The sequence below is a fragment of the Triturus cristatus genome, chromosome 3_1, assembly GCF_964204655.1.
Source record: "Triturus cristatus chromosome 3_1, aTriCri1.1, whole genome shotgun sequence".
Classification (NCBI taxonomy): domain Eukaryota; kingdom Metazoa; phylum Chordata; class Amphibia; order Caudata; family Salamandridae; genus Triturus; species Triturus cristatus.
In genome coordinates, this window is record NC_140583.1 from 854,332,365 (window position 1) to 854,347,252 (window position 14,888).

At 43.7% G+C, this 14,888-nt stretch overlaps 1 protein-coding gene across 1 annotated transcript in view; it reads left to right on the top strand.

The window, feature by feature from the left end:
* The window catches only part of LOC146861181 (dynein axonemal heavy chain 11-like), a 2,741,463-nt gene that overhangs the window by 2,166,632 nt on the left and 559,943 nt on the right, over positions 1-14,888 (top strand). Inside the window, exon 53 of the mRNA XM_085646213.1 lies at positions 8,198-8,299. Within this exon, the coding sequence (XP_085502339.1) occupies positions 8,198-8,299 (102 nt within the window). The remainder of the gene's footprint in view (positions 1-8,197; positions 8,300-14,888) is intronic.

The following is a 14,888-nucleotide window of genomic DNA, read 5'->3' on the forward strand; positions in this document are numbered from 1 at the left end:
CCTAACTGGAGTACTTTTTACTGGTTAATTAGTATGTGCTACCTGGTTAGGTAAATGTATAGTGCATAATCTACAGTATACCTGTGTAAAGGACCACAAGGTAATGTCTCCAGTGACCTGGTATGAATGCGTTTTCGGCAATGTGTTTGTTCCTCGAGCATCTTCATCCACAAATCTGTGATAACATGAATCCTCCTCAATAGAAGACAAGAAGACTGCAAAGTGGTGCATCTCTACCAAACAAGAGTACTTCCTCCTAACTATATGAAATAAGTGTTTGTTTATTTGGTGGAAATGTCCTCATATTCCTCTACATCAAGAACATCAGCGAGAAACGAACTTGGGGGCCTTTTGGTAAACTATCCATCATCATGAGAAAAGGTGAGGAGACCTGTGCATACTGCTAAGGAAAACGGGGCAGGGCCAAACGAGCGGAGCTTGCAGATGGTTTTGGCCATTTGCATACTTGGAGTAATTAAAAGGGAGAACCATACATGGTGCTTTAAAACGTATACAAGGGGAGGGGTGCCGCATGGCCCCCCTCCCCAGGTGTATTTCAGCCCTGGGGATACCTCTTCATCCTGGGTGCCCTGGAGCCCACCCAGGGTACCCGGTCCGCTGCATTGGGGACTTTGGGGGAGCCTCAATGCCCCGGTTTGGCCCTGCTGGCTCCCCATCTCCAGCTGGGCCGACCTTGCTCCCACATGCCGGGAACAACCAAAAATGCTCCCTGCATGCCAGAGCAATTATTTAATCTGTTTTCTTGCCACTTTGACAGCAGGCAGGAAAACAGATGAAAAGTTCTCTCCCAGCCAGTGGGAGCAGATTTTCTGATCCCCCCGCTCGGAGCTGACTTACAGTTTGCTCTTGCTTGGTGAGAGTTGTCAAAGCACACTCCAAATAAAAGCAAACTGCTATCTCCTGTGGGCGGACACCTCAGGAAATAGGGAGTCGGCCTTGGGGGGGTGGCGGTGCCCAGGGCCATTAATGGCTCCAGAAGGGGTGCAGTGCTGCTCCCACTCCTTTCATTATGAAGGGCCTGTCCCAGGGGGATGGTGGTCTCCCGGGCCAATAACGGTCCGGGAGGGGGGCTGCATGGCCCCCTTTTAATTTCATTCAGGTCTCGGGTAGGCGATGGACCCTTAAGGGTGCGCACAGCCCCTCTCCCTTTTTTATTAAGCCCTGGGTAGGTGGTGGTCCCTGGGGCCCTTAAGGGCAATGGAGGGGTGCGCGCAGCCCCCACCTTTTTCTTTATAAAGCCCTGGGAGGTGGTGGTCCCTCATCTGTAAATTTACAGATCGGCCTGCCATGGGGAGGTGGCGGTCCCCAGGGCCAAGATTGGCCATGAGCAGTGGGGTCTTGTGTGCCCCCTTCCCTTTTTTAAGATATAAAAGGGTACCTTGCAAGCCTGTATCCCTTTCCGCGAGTTGGTCGCTTAAGGTTTCTGCTGTACTCGCAGGGGAAGGACTTCATCCTCCAGCTTTTCTGGTAGTCACATGGGGGTCAGCTGAGCGCCAGAGCGCTATTTCTGCAACTGAGGCGTCAACGGGCGGAGAGTGGGCCAAGTGCGGGCCCATCTGAGCCTGTCCATGGCCAGATGAGGCTGGGCTGGGCCCACTCTCTGACATTGTGCCTCTGGGGTGAGTACTATTCATCTTTTGTCTATAAAGCTCTCATGTGAAGCTCCTTCCTGGTCCAACCGTCCCCAAGCATATTTATCAGGCTGCATTGTACCACTTATCTCTTGAGAGCCAGGTACCAACGAAACCACACTGGGAAACCATGTGCAAAAGGAAATCCCTGCTATTGCATCCCCTCTCCCTAAAACAACCAGTAAGATGCTGCAATGGACAATGGGAATCATCTCTACTGAAATTGCTCACACTGAGAGGAGACTGTCACTGGGATTAGGTCCTTCTCCAGCCTCTGGTGATACCCTACCTCTTCCCTCCAGCCCCTCGTGTCCTGCTACCTTAGTCGAACCCCATGGACTGGCTGGTAGTCAAGTACCTTCACCTTCACGGAACACAACACCTGCCTTTCATTCGGTGCATCCTAAGGAGCGATTATGGACTTCTAGATTCAAATTACTCCTACATTTACCCCGACCAGCCCCCTATAGTATTTGCCACTTTGTAGGATTCTAGACTTTATCCAGAGGGGGCTGTGCCCAATCCAACTTGGGCAGTGGAACTTTTGGTGGAGTGTAGTGACAATATCTAAGTTATTGTGACAACAGAACTTTCCTCTATTCTAGCCCATTTGACAGCTATCAAACAGGGTCTTTGAAACATTAAGCAAATACAGAACAAAGCACCCAAAATTTCCTGCACAGCTTCTAAGGCCGGCCACGACAATGCTTCTAACCAGCCTGTTAAAACATCTGTTGGTGGAACTGTTGCCACACATTGTGTGATTTTGAATAGCCAGCACTCAGAAGCCCCTGATAACCATGTCAATCAGTCATGAGCTACCTGTTTACCATGTATCAATAGTAGCATACAGGATGCAGGGGTCACAAAGGGTTGTAAAGTCAGTGTGGCAGGGAAGTTCATGTCCCTGTCAATTGATCTGGATTCCTATCCGAGTCACCCTGTAATAGATCGCCCTCCTGCCTCCTGTCCATATGTGGTAATTTTATTAGGTGTACCATGACTGCGTGGACCGGAGGGAGGGACAGTAAGAGCTTACTAATAAAAGCTTGAAATGGCTGAACCGGCATAAGCATCTACCCATTTTTTGGCCAGTAATATTATCCTAACCCAAAGGGTGGAATGGCTGGGACCTGGGCCAGTTGATCACCCTAGGCCTTCTGTTGTCATTAATTTCAGGACACCACAGGTAGTACAACGCGTGTTGTCTGGTCATTACAATTTGCCTCAAGGCGAGTCCTGCATTGAGCTGTTGCCGCTTGGGTGCTTTTACAAACCTTGTTTTGTCCTGAGGACTCACCCTAATACTTACAAGAATCACACTCAGCCACCTCTAATGAAGTCAATTGCTTCCAATGATCACACAAGTAGAATGGGAGCATATAGGGTCCCCATTTTGAATCATTTTGATGTTCTGGTGGGGGTTGACTGACTCACACCTAATCTGAGTTTACCCACAATAAATCTCACTGCAGTAGTATCAGATGAGAGTAAAGGGGGACCAACCTGGCAGTTGGGGGGAGCGAGCCCTGGGGGTAAGGTAGTTGAGGCAGGGAAGTCACACAAGATGGCAAGCTAGTAACTAATTGGTATGCCACCCCAGTCAAATTGCTGTCTTGGAACTTAGCAGGGCTCTCTTCCAAACTTGAGTCCCTAGAATGAGCTATGTTCATAGATACGCTCACACTCTGTCTCTTTCAAGAAACGTGGTCCACCAAGCGGTGCACATCGCTGTATATGCAAATTTTAGCAAAGAGGCTATAACTAAATGCAAGGGCAGACCCTCAAGGAGACTAACAACGTGGGTAGGCACTGCATTAACCTGCAAGATGCAGGAAATATCAATATCTTTCCACGTCATTTTGTGTGTTTCATTGGGTTTCTCGTTCCTTATAGCAGACATTTACGACATATTTCTAAGGTCAGGAGGTAATCATAGCGACTCCACTACCATAGAGCTGTTGAATTCACAGATGGCTATTGAAGTGATGACATTCATGGGTGGGGATTTTAATTGTCAATTCAAATCATAGGATCATAATGCAGAAGCACTCAGTATGAAGATAGTGTTTCAGCATCCCTAATTCTACCTATAAAATAATGCACTTAACAGCTGGACTTAAAATCACAAGATTGAAGGCACTAATGCACCTTGTTTAAAAAATAAAAAAAAGTTGTTATCATATATTTTATGAGAACTTGTCGAATAATCTGCTTCTTGTCTATGAATTTTAAGTGTTTTAGTGGTTATGCCGCCCTTTTATGATTTAAATCAAATCAATAAAGTAATTATTCTTCTACATAAAAAAAAAAAAAGCATCCCTAAGTTGGCAATTCCCCCGATCAAAAAATGGTCCTCCTTGGCAATGCAAATTAATGCTTTAACTATGAACCAGGGCTTGCAAGCAGGGAATGGTAGAGGAGCCTCTGATAAGGAAGGAAAACATACATTAAATCGCTTTCCTGGTACCAGTCTTATTGAATATATACTGGTGGATGTAATGACGTGGTCACTTGTGAATGACATAGCTGTATCATCCAGACAGGATAGCGATCACAATGCCCTGGTTTGAAACATTGACCTTCCTGCTTGTTGCGGGAAGGCCAGTGTCAGTGAACCGTTTGACCGTAGATTGCAAGTAACTATCAACATGCGCAGAGTTAAGTGGTCCTCTATGGCTCTTGCACAGGAGCAGGTCGGGCAAGCATGCAACATAGTAGAAGGTATTTTTAACGAGGGCCCCTCACCAAGAGGATTGCTTGGGGAAAATGAGTTCCATTAATAATAAACTGTTTGCTGGGTTAAAGGAGTACTTCTATGTGGCAACAAAAAGGGCCTTTTGGAGGAGAACCCCACAGTCATGGTATAATCAAGTCTGTAAAGAAGCAATGTCTGCTCTATGTTTGCTATTAAATAGCACAACGGGGGCGAAAAAGGTACAGAGGGAGGCCTTTAAGAAGGCTATTAAAAATGCTAAAATGCTAAAAGAGATTGGGAAGCGGGGAAATGGGGAAATGGGAAGGACTGCTGGATGCAGTTAGGAAAGGTGTTCAGCGCGCCTTCTGGAATCTAGTGTCGCCTGGAGGGATTTCCCCTGATTGAGACTAGTGTCTCTGCTGCAGATTGGGTCACTCACTTCTCCAGTCTATATTCAGTGAAGGGAGAAGGAAGCGCTCCCCCACTCCTTTTGCAGTCAAATTAACTAGCTGGGGGAGGCAAGGGAGTATCAGTGAAGCGTTTGCACCCTTCTTATTGCACGAAGTAAAAACTGCAATTAGTAAACTAATCCCAAATAAAGCCCTGTGCTGGACAAAATCCCAGGGGATTTGTACCTGGGTGAAATCCGCATTTGGACTCCCTACTTTTGCACTATTATTTAATTCCATCATGTCAGGGGCACCAATTCTACCAACTTAGGTGGGGGCAGAGGTGATACCAATCCACAAGAAGGGTTCTCAATATGAGCCAAGAAATTATAGGCTGATAAACCTAATTGAATACTCCCAAAAGCTGCTGAGCTGAATTCTTTTAGAGCAACTACATGAGTGGATGGTCGAGCAAGACATTCCATAACAGACAGGCTTTCAGGAATGCACCAGTATGGTGGACCAGGTCTTCTGACTCCAATTAATATACTGGAAAATTATGATCTTTGGAAGTGGTCGGCTTTATGTTGCATTCGTTGACCTGCACTCTGCATTTGACTTGGTTCCCAGGTCTACATTATGGCAGGTCCTGGCAGACATGGGTGTCCCCAATGATATTCTGGCCATTATATTAAAGCTACATGAGCATAAATACGTCCAGGTCCATTGTGGACAAGGGGGGAAGATGACGGATCCATTACCCTTAAATAGAGGGGAAAGGCATTGCTGGGTCCTTGCCGCAACTCTCGTCATGTTCTCTGTTAATGACCTGATTCCAAATTTGAACCAATGTGATGGTGATCCCCCATGCTTCGCAAACATTAAGGTTCCTGCCTTAATGTTTGCCAATGACACACTTTTACGGTTGAAAATCGCCTTTTGCAGCCAGAGAAGCCTGGAAATCAATGTGGCAAAAACTAAATACATGGTCCTAAATCCCTTCCACTCTACAAGACATAACCCAAAGCATATAGGGTTCCCCCCTGAATTCTGTACACATGTTTGAATACCTTAGATTGACACTTACAGAACAGTTAGACTGGTGGTGTCACATTAAACAGTGCAGGCTTTAAATAGTGCAACTTATCAAGTATTAGCTAGAGCACAACAAGGATCATACCTAATTTTACCAGTGATCCAAATATATAAACAGCAGGCCCTAGGAGCAGCCCTTTATGGTGCGGAGCTTTGGAGTTACAAGGATATGGCTAAATTGGCATTAGTGGAAAAGAAATTCCTACGCCTACTGACAGGATTACCAACCAGCACACCTCTGCTTCCCTTTAGGATTGATATTGGGCTTAGGTCAATTTCTGAGGGGGGGGGGGGGGGTGGGGACTGAGACCAATCCTGTACTGGAAACTTATTTGGGCCACACATGAGCTTAGCTCCTACCGAGAGGGGCTGAAGGAATTCCTGGGAACTCCTGGTTCAGGAAGTATAACCTGGATCAAGTACATAAGAGAGACCCACAATCAATAAATCAACCTTAACGGGACACTATACTCAGCATAAAATGAATCCCCTACTGGCACACCCACATGTAGCACCTTGACTGACTCTTTCCTTTTTGCTAAAATATTAATTTAAATTTGAGCATTATCTTGAGGAAATCGAGTCTCCACTAGCTAGGAAGCTTTATCTTGAGTTTCAGTATAGTATACTGCTGCTTGCCCCGTTTACTATTAAATGGGCCAGTGTGTCTGAGCCAGCTAGGTCCATCTATCCCCTTTGTGGGAAACAGAAGAGCATGTCCTGTTCTTCTGTGCAGCCTATCTGGACAAAAGGAGAAAATGGCTCGTTCCTCTCTTTCGAACCTTAGATTTCAGGAAACAAGCACAGGCCCTTCGTTTTCTAAAATCTGAGGCAAAGTTTGGTTTTTCCTGTATCCCATTATCTGTTATTCTTGTGGAGGATTAGGCAAAAGGTGAGCCTGTAACCAATCCCCTTAAATGCTGTGGAGGTACGATGCTTCTCCTTCTCCCTTTAGCAGCACTCACCTTTTAAGAGGCAAAGGAGAATTGTGTATATTCATTTTACAGAAGTGATATATCTTGTAATATCAAGTTTACTATGAATTTTAATCAACTGTTTACATTTGTTATTTATTCGTTTAATGCAGAACGTTTTAACCAATTTAATTGAATCAGTATTTTTTTATTGGGCTTTTATGGCAGATTGTTGAAATAAATCTTTGTAAAGATAAAGATATAAATAAACCCCTGGGACCTGACCCACCCGGGGGGATGAGGGGTCATCTTTAAATAAGAGCAGGAGGCTGCACATTTGTTTTTTATTTGTGCAGCAAATTTACGAATCCCTCATGCTTTGTGCTGTGAATTATTTAAAGATAATACTTTTTGGCGCTGGCAGTGTCCCTGGGGGACCCCAGCACAAGGCCTAGGGGGTCAGGGCATTCCTACCCTGCCCCCTTTTCTTTTTTTAATGCTTTTCTTTGGGACTCAGCTGAGTCTGAGTCCCAAGATTGCTGCCAACACTTCCTGGTGCTCTAACCGTAAATAGCTATTTCAAGCCATAAAATGGGTTTTAAGAACATGTGAACAAAAAGTACCCTCTGAAGTTTCTAGCCAGTTGCTAGTAGACAGATGTACCAAACCTGCACAGGTTGGTTCCATGCAATCTACATCTGAGTGTCTCTGATGTCACATGCTAGCAAGTGCCTTTCTTTGCACCAAGCTCTTCTAGTGACTCAATTACATGACCAGGCATGTCTTTTGATTTTGGTATAGGGCCAAACTGTAATGTCAATGGCAAGCAGGAAAGAGGCTGCACCGGCTTCCCAAGCTCTGTAGCCAAGGTGCTTGGGGCTTGAAATGCATTGTAACTGAGGTACATAAGAATGAATCTCAGCTCCTTCCATAGACACCAGCCATTCTCAAGCAAAAGCTCCCACTTGAACATGCGGCTGAAGCTTTATGGTTTCAGTGGTGTAACTATGTTGTTTAGGGGGAAATAAGGAGAATGGAATGTATAAATGTAATAATTAAGAGGAATTTGATAACATGAGGCTCACTCGTAACACAAACGAATGAGCGTTTTGCTCATATGCCGAACGAAATACAAATTGAAAGGTTGTTGAACTCCTTATTCCTAAGTAAAAGAGAAATGGCATGGGGATCTACTTTTTTCCACCTCGCACACATGAGTAAAATCTTTTCTGCCTCCCTGAATTTGCTGCAACCTAAAAACAAACAAGCAATGACAAACCCAAAAGCTTGGATTTGTTTTCAGTGAAAAAAGAGTGTTAAAGATGAAAGTACTGTGTGCATGGGTTTATAGTATGTCTCAGTGAAGCTACTACCATTTCTTTTAGCAGTACATACATGCTTTCATAGTTACTGTGTGCAGTTCAAAACCTGTGTTTCATCATTTGCCAGGTTTATTGTGAAGTTGACCTGAAACGACAGTCCCTTTCTCAGGCCAACACTGATCTCGGAATTGCTGCTGAGAAGCTTGAAGTCATTCGGAAGAAACTTGATGTAGGTAACAATTATACATTCTTCTATTTTAAAATATACCTAGGTGCCAACATTCTAAGAGCATTTGTGATCATCATTTGCATGCAAATATGACGTTTGTGATATTATGGTCATTTTGAGTTTGGAAAATGTGTATCATCGTCCAAATTCATGGTTCTCCTGCCTCATTTGAAGGTGGGGCGCCGCAGAGTTTTAGTTGCTGGTGCCTCAGCTGGCTCTGCTGGTGAAACACATTGACCTGGTGGCCATGACTGACACTGGACCAACTGGTCACAGTGATGGGCACCCTGCCCATTTAGACAAGGTAACCGTCGCTGGAATTCCCTGGCCAAGATCACCAAATGAGACATCACCGTCCCAGGTAGGGAATTCAATGAATGCCCTGATATGCAGGGGAAGAGGTGGACACTTGGTGTATCAGGACCATTGCTATCATAAGGGGCTGTGGGGACATGGATGCAATTTATGGTTGAATGGGGGGGGGGAGGGTCACACCAGTAACCCCTCGCTTACCCCGCAGACCCTGGCACTGCCTTTGTAAAACCTGGCCCACGTGAAGCCAAATCAGTGGCATCAACACGGGAGCAACTTGGCTTTCTGAGCATCTTGGCTCCACCCTTCTTGCTTTCTGCCTATTTTAGTATTATACTAATAGTGACTAATAGGCTTTTATTCACTATTCGCGTAATCAAAAAGGGTTCATGTTTGTGGGTGAGAGTGTGTGTTGCCAAGAACATATGATTTTACTAAAATATTATGAATGACATACTAACTTAAAAGGGCTTTCACCCACCTCTCTTCACCTATTAGTCTGTTGTTGTGTAATTCCCATTTTGCTTCCGCCCTCTACAACATACTGCATGGGGCTATGGGTCGGCCTACTTAAGCCTCTGTTTAGCGTCGCTTTGAATGACTGCATTTTGCTCTTTCACAAGGTGGAAATTCACACACAATGTAGTTCCCTTTAGTGCTAGTGCTGACTGAAGTGATAGCAGGACGCATATGAGGTGAGTGCAGGGCACATTCCAGCTTTACAAGTTCCTGTCTCCTTTTAATGCTGTTGTAAATTACTTTAGAAGTGGACTGCTGCTATTTCAGAGCATTCGACATTGTGTTCCTGGGCACAGTGTCATCAATGGTTCTTTAATAAATTTTGCCCAGAAAGAAAATCAAACGCTATCATGTTTAATTTGCAGCACACTTGTAACAGTTTAATTTAAATATAGGTGAGGTGTAATTTGCATTTTAGTAGATAATATTTTATACTGTGAACCCTCTTTTCTTCCTTCTTTCCATCTTCTTTCTTTCTTTCCTTTTTCTTTACTCCTTTCCATTTTACATTATGTCTTTTTCTTTCTTTTTTCCATCTTTTCCCTTTTTTCTTCTTTTTTTCCTTATTTCCTTCTTATTCTCCTTCTTTCTTTTTTGCCCTTCTTTTTTCTTTTCTTCTGTCTTTGTTTCTAGATTCCTTTTTCTTTTCTTTAGTTTTTTCTTCTTCCTTTCTTTTCTCCTTTTTTTGTTTTTTGCCTTTTTCCTTCTTTTCTTCATTCTCTATCTTTCTTTTTTGCCTTTTATACTTTTCTTTTCATTCATTACATTTTTCCTTTCTTTGTTTCCTTTTTTCTTTGCTTTCTTCTTCCCTTTGTACTTTTATTTTTTCCTTCTTTCTCTTTTGCCTTTCAGTCTCTCTGTTTCCTCCTTTCTATTTTTTTGCATCTTTATTTATTGCCTTCTTTACCTTTTTCCTTCTTTATTGTCTTTGTTCCTCATTTTTTTCTTCTTTCTATCTATCTTTCTTAGTTTTGGCTTCTTTCCTTATTTTTAACTTTACTTCTCTCTTTCCTTCTTTCTTCATCCTGTTTTTCTTTTTTGCATTTTATCTTTCTTTCTTTTCTTTCTTTCTTTTTTACCTTCTTTCTCTATCTTTCTTTTTTTGCCTTTGCTTTTTCTTCCATTGGTTCCATTTTCATTCAATCTTTCCTGTTATCTTTCCTTCTTTCTTTTTCCTTATTTCTCTTTTGCCTTTCTTTCTATTTTTATCCTTCTCTCTTTTTCCATGCTTTCCTTTTTCTATCCTTTTTTTGCATCCATATTTATTGCCTTCTTTACCTTTTTCCCCTCTTTCTTGCCTTATTTCCTTATAACTTTTTGCTTCCTTCTTTCTTTCCTTCTTTTTTCCCTCTTTCTCACCTTCCTTTTGCCTTTGTTCTTTCTTTCTTTCCTTCTTTCTTTTTTCCTTCTTACTTTCTTTCTTTTTTCATTTTTTTCTTTCGTTTTCCCTTCTTTACTTCTTGTTTAAATTGTTCCATCTTTCTTTCTTGCCTTCTTGCTTTCTGTTTTGCCTCCTTTCTTTCATTCTTTACGTCTTTATTTTATAAATTTTTTCGTTGTTCTTTCTTTCTTTTTGCCTTCTAGCTTCCTTCCTTTTTGCGCTCTTTCCTTCTTCCTTTCCTTCTTTTTTTCTGTCTTTCTTTTCTTCTTTCTTGCTTTCTTTCCTCTTTTCTTTCCTTCTTCCGTCTTTGTGCCTTCTTTCCTTCTTTGTGCCTTCCTTCCTTCCCTTTTTGCCTCCCTACCTTCCTTTCTTTTTCCCTTTCTTCAATCCTTTTTGGCATTCTTTATTTTTTGTCCGTTTTCCTTCCTATTTTGTCTGCCTTCCTGCCTTATGTTCTTCCCTTCTTTCTCAAAGGAGAGGCTAGTAGCCAAGGCCAACCCAATAACCTTTTTAGGTCTGTTTTAGCCAAGACATTTTGCTAAAAGCATTTATAACATAGGTACTTTTAGGGGTTTTCAGCCAGACTTCATCTACTAGTCTGTGGCTATGTTATTCACATGTCGCTTACACCTACTCAAGTATGCATCAACAGGCAATGTTAGTCCACTTCACCCATTGACTGAGTTTACCATGAATATTGCCCTTTCACAAGGAGAACAATCATATGCAAGGTAGATCCCTTCTCTGCTGGGTGTACCATGGTAATGTGTACTTTTTTGAGACCAGAAAAATACCTTTGCCTGTAGCCAATAACTTTTTTAGATTTAATTCTTGAAGAATGAGGTTTTGCAAAAACCATGACAAATGAATTGCCAAAAGGCTGGAGGCAAAAGCCAGACCTGTTGACTTGCCAATGCTTGTTAAAGTTGCTGTAGTCAAGTGCCACTCTAACATTTTAGCTGCCTGCAATTTGACTGCTTGTGTTACTGGCAATTTACTCTTGTTTCCTACACAAATAATAATGATAAAATGCACAACACAACAGAAAGGCTAATCACCTATTAAAAAAAATTACTAATAAAGTTTTTTAATTGTTATTGCTAACCTATGACACGTTTAGGCAAACCGTTTTTTTCATTTTATTAGGTGGCATATGCTTGCATTAAAAAAACGTGACCATCAGACAAGTTAAAGCAGACTGGCTTTGCTATATCTGAGCACCAATGGGACACTTAAAAAAAAACCCGTGGGGACTATTCCATAGGAGCGCCAGGTTTCATTGGCATGGCTCACAATGAAAGTACTTTATTAATGATTGCTCTTTCAAAGACTTTGTCTTTTTAGCAAATTTTTGCAAAAATTGGTCTTTTCAATCCACTATTCGACACTATTTGTTTCAAACATTTTGAGGAGGGAAGCATTTGCCTGGACATTTGTCTCTGTTATACTGATCATGTTTTTATTATAGAACTTTAGTGATGTCTATTATTTGTGGTTGTCTACATAAGTAAGGTCATGTGACACTATTTACTGGGGACAATGTCAGTCAGTCAGTCACACAGGTTTATTCGATCTTTTGTAGACAGAACATAAAAGCACATAAGTATATAAAAAAATGTTCAAGTCAATAAATATACATATATACGTTAGTTAAAATGATTATTAAACAGATTTGCTGTGATCCAAGTAAGACCTTTAAAATCATTTATATAAAAAAGGAAAAAACAATTAATGATTAATATTACACAATACTACTAAGATGTGAGCCCGCCTTTTTCCTCTTCCTAAAACAGGCCCATAAAAATGAAGTGACACAGAAACATACAAATGGGTCCAGTAAAGCTTTTAGAAAATACATGGCAACCCGACATTGCCATGTATTTTCCTTTCCTCTGAATAATTTTTACAAAATAGTAAGATATGTAGATCTGACTTCACGGCATGGTTATTGCAAGGGCAGGGAGCGAGATCTGCTAATCTGGAACAAGGTGCCCCCTAGGGTATTGCCGCGCTGTATAGCACTGCAGCAGGACAGTAGCGCGCTGCGCTAGCGAAATACATTTTTTAAAACAATTATTCCTCATTCTGGTATTTGGGTTGAATATAATTTATTTCACCTGGATTTTAACCGCGCTGGGATCGCGCACGCTGCCCCCCACTTGCATCTTAAAACTTCGCATTGGCGAATAACTCACCGCTTTTAGAGCGGGCCCCGGATCACCTAGGACGCCATATTCGGTGAGGAAGCGCCGTTTTTCGGCGCCATCTTCGTCAGCAGCGCTCTAGCGCTCACGCGCTTGGGAGGAGAGCCTTCATAAGCCACAGACTCAGGTGGGTTTAGCCTGGAACAAGGTGCCCCCTAGGGTATTGCTGCGCTGTATAGCACTGCAGCAGGACAGTAGCGCGCTGCGCTAGCGAAATACATTTTTTAAAACAATTATTCCTCATTCTGGTATTTGGGTTGAATATAATTTATTTCACCTGGATTTTAACCGCGCTGGGATCGCGCACGCTGCCCCCCACTTGCATCCTAAAACTTCGCATTGGCGAATAACTCACCGCTTTTAGAGCGGGCCCCGGATCACCTAGGACGCCATATTCGGTGAGGAAGCGCCGTTTTTCGGCGCCATCTTCGTCAGCAGCGCTCTAGCGCTCACGCGCTTGGGAGGAGAGCCTTCATAAGCCACAGACTCAGGTGGGTTTAGCCTGGAACAAGGTGCCCCCTAGGGTATTGCCGCGCTGTATAGCACTGCAGCAGGAAAGTAGCGCGCTGCGCTAGCGAAATACATTTTTTAAAACAATTATTCCTCATTCTGGTATTTGGGTTGAATATAATTTATTTCACCTGGATTTTAACCGCGCTGGGATCGTGCACGCTGCCCCCCACTTGCATCTTAAAACTTTGCATTGGCGAATAACTCACCGCTTTTAGAGCGGGCCCCGGATCACCTAGGACGCCATTTTCGGTGAGGAAGCGCCGTTTTTCGGCGCCATCTTCGTCAGCAGCGCTCTAGCACTCACGCGCTTGGGAGGAGAGCCTTCATAAGCCACAGACTCAGGTGGGTTTAGCCTGGAACAAGGTGCCCCCTAGGGTATTGCCGCGCTGTATAGCACTGCAGCAGGACAGTAGCGCGCTGCGCTAGCGAAATACATTTTTTAAAACAATTATTCCTCATTCTGGTATTTGGGTTGAATATAATTTATTTCACCTGGATTTTAACCGTGCTGGGATCACGCACGCTGCCCCCCACTTGCATCTTAAAACTTCACATTGGCGAATAACTCACCGCTTTTAGAGCGGGCCCCTGATCACCTAGGACGCCATATTCGGTGAGGAAGCGCCGTTTTTCGGCACCATCTTCGTCAGCAGCGCTCTAGCGCTCACGCGCTTGGGAGGAGAGCCTTCATAAGCAGGTCATGAGGACGCGCAGCGGTAACGCGCAGCGGGAGCGCCTGATGAGCGCCGGAGGAGCGCCAGAGGAAAGCCCGTTTGCGCCCGTTCGCGCACGATCGGGCCTCGGGCCTAGACACTCTGTTCAGGTAAGAGTCTATACCCGTGATGACCTTCTAGCATTCAAGGGATCTACCATTCCCCGATGCTTACATACGCTAGATCTGACGAAAGGCCACCGAGCATGCAATCATTGCCCTTTTCAAGCATCGGAAAAGGTTCTTGAGGAGTCTAAACAGACCACAATCTTGAGGATGGCCTTACTTAACTGTCGATCCCTGCCTGGACATAAGGAGGAAATTTCACTCGTAATCTCCCTCGGAGATCTCGACGCCCTGTTTCTTGTGGAGACTTGGCTGGGGGAACATTCTGGCCCAGATCTGGTCGAGGCACTACCCCCAGGATACATAGTACAACATAAAGACCGTCCAGGGAGGGTAGGAGGAGGGATTGCAATTATCCATAGGGAGAGTATAAGTTGTCGACTACAGGACACCAGGATCCAGGGATGCGAAAGCACACATTTCACCCTCCACCCCTCATGTGAGAGCTCGGTAGCAGGGATGTTGATCTATCGACCACCAGGCCCCCTCGGCACATTTCACGAAAGCCTGCTGGAGGCAGTGATAGGAGGTGTCTGCACGGTCACAAAGTTCCTGCTATTAGGAGATTTCAACCTCCATTTTAACAAGCTAGGAGATAGGGCAGCGAAAGACTTAGAAAAAGATTTAGAGAGCTATAACCTCAATCTTAAGGTTCGGCGCCCTACGCACAAGTCAGGAAATACCCTCGACCCCATTTTTACTAATATGGCGAATATAACAGTCCTGGAGCCTTATCCTGTCCCCTGGTCGGATCACTCGGTGATTCCTTTTCACTGGAGAATTTCCAGGATGACTACTACCACTTCCTCAAACAGAGGACTA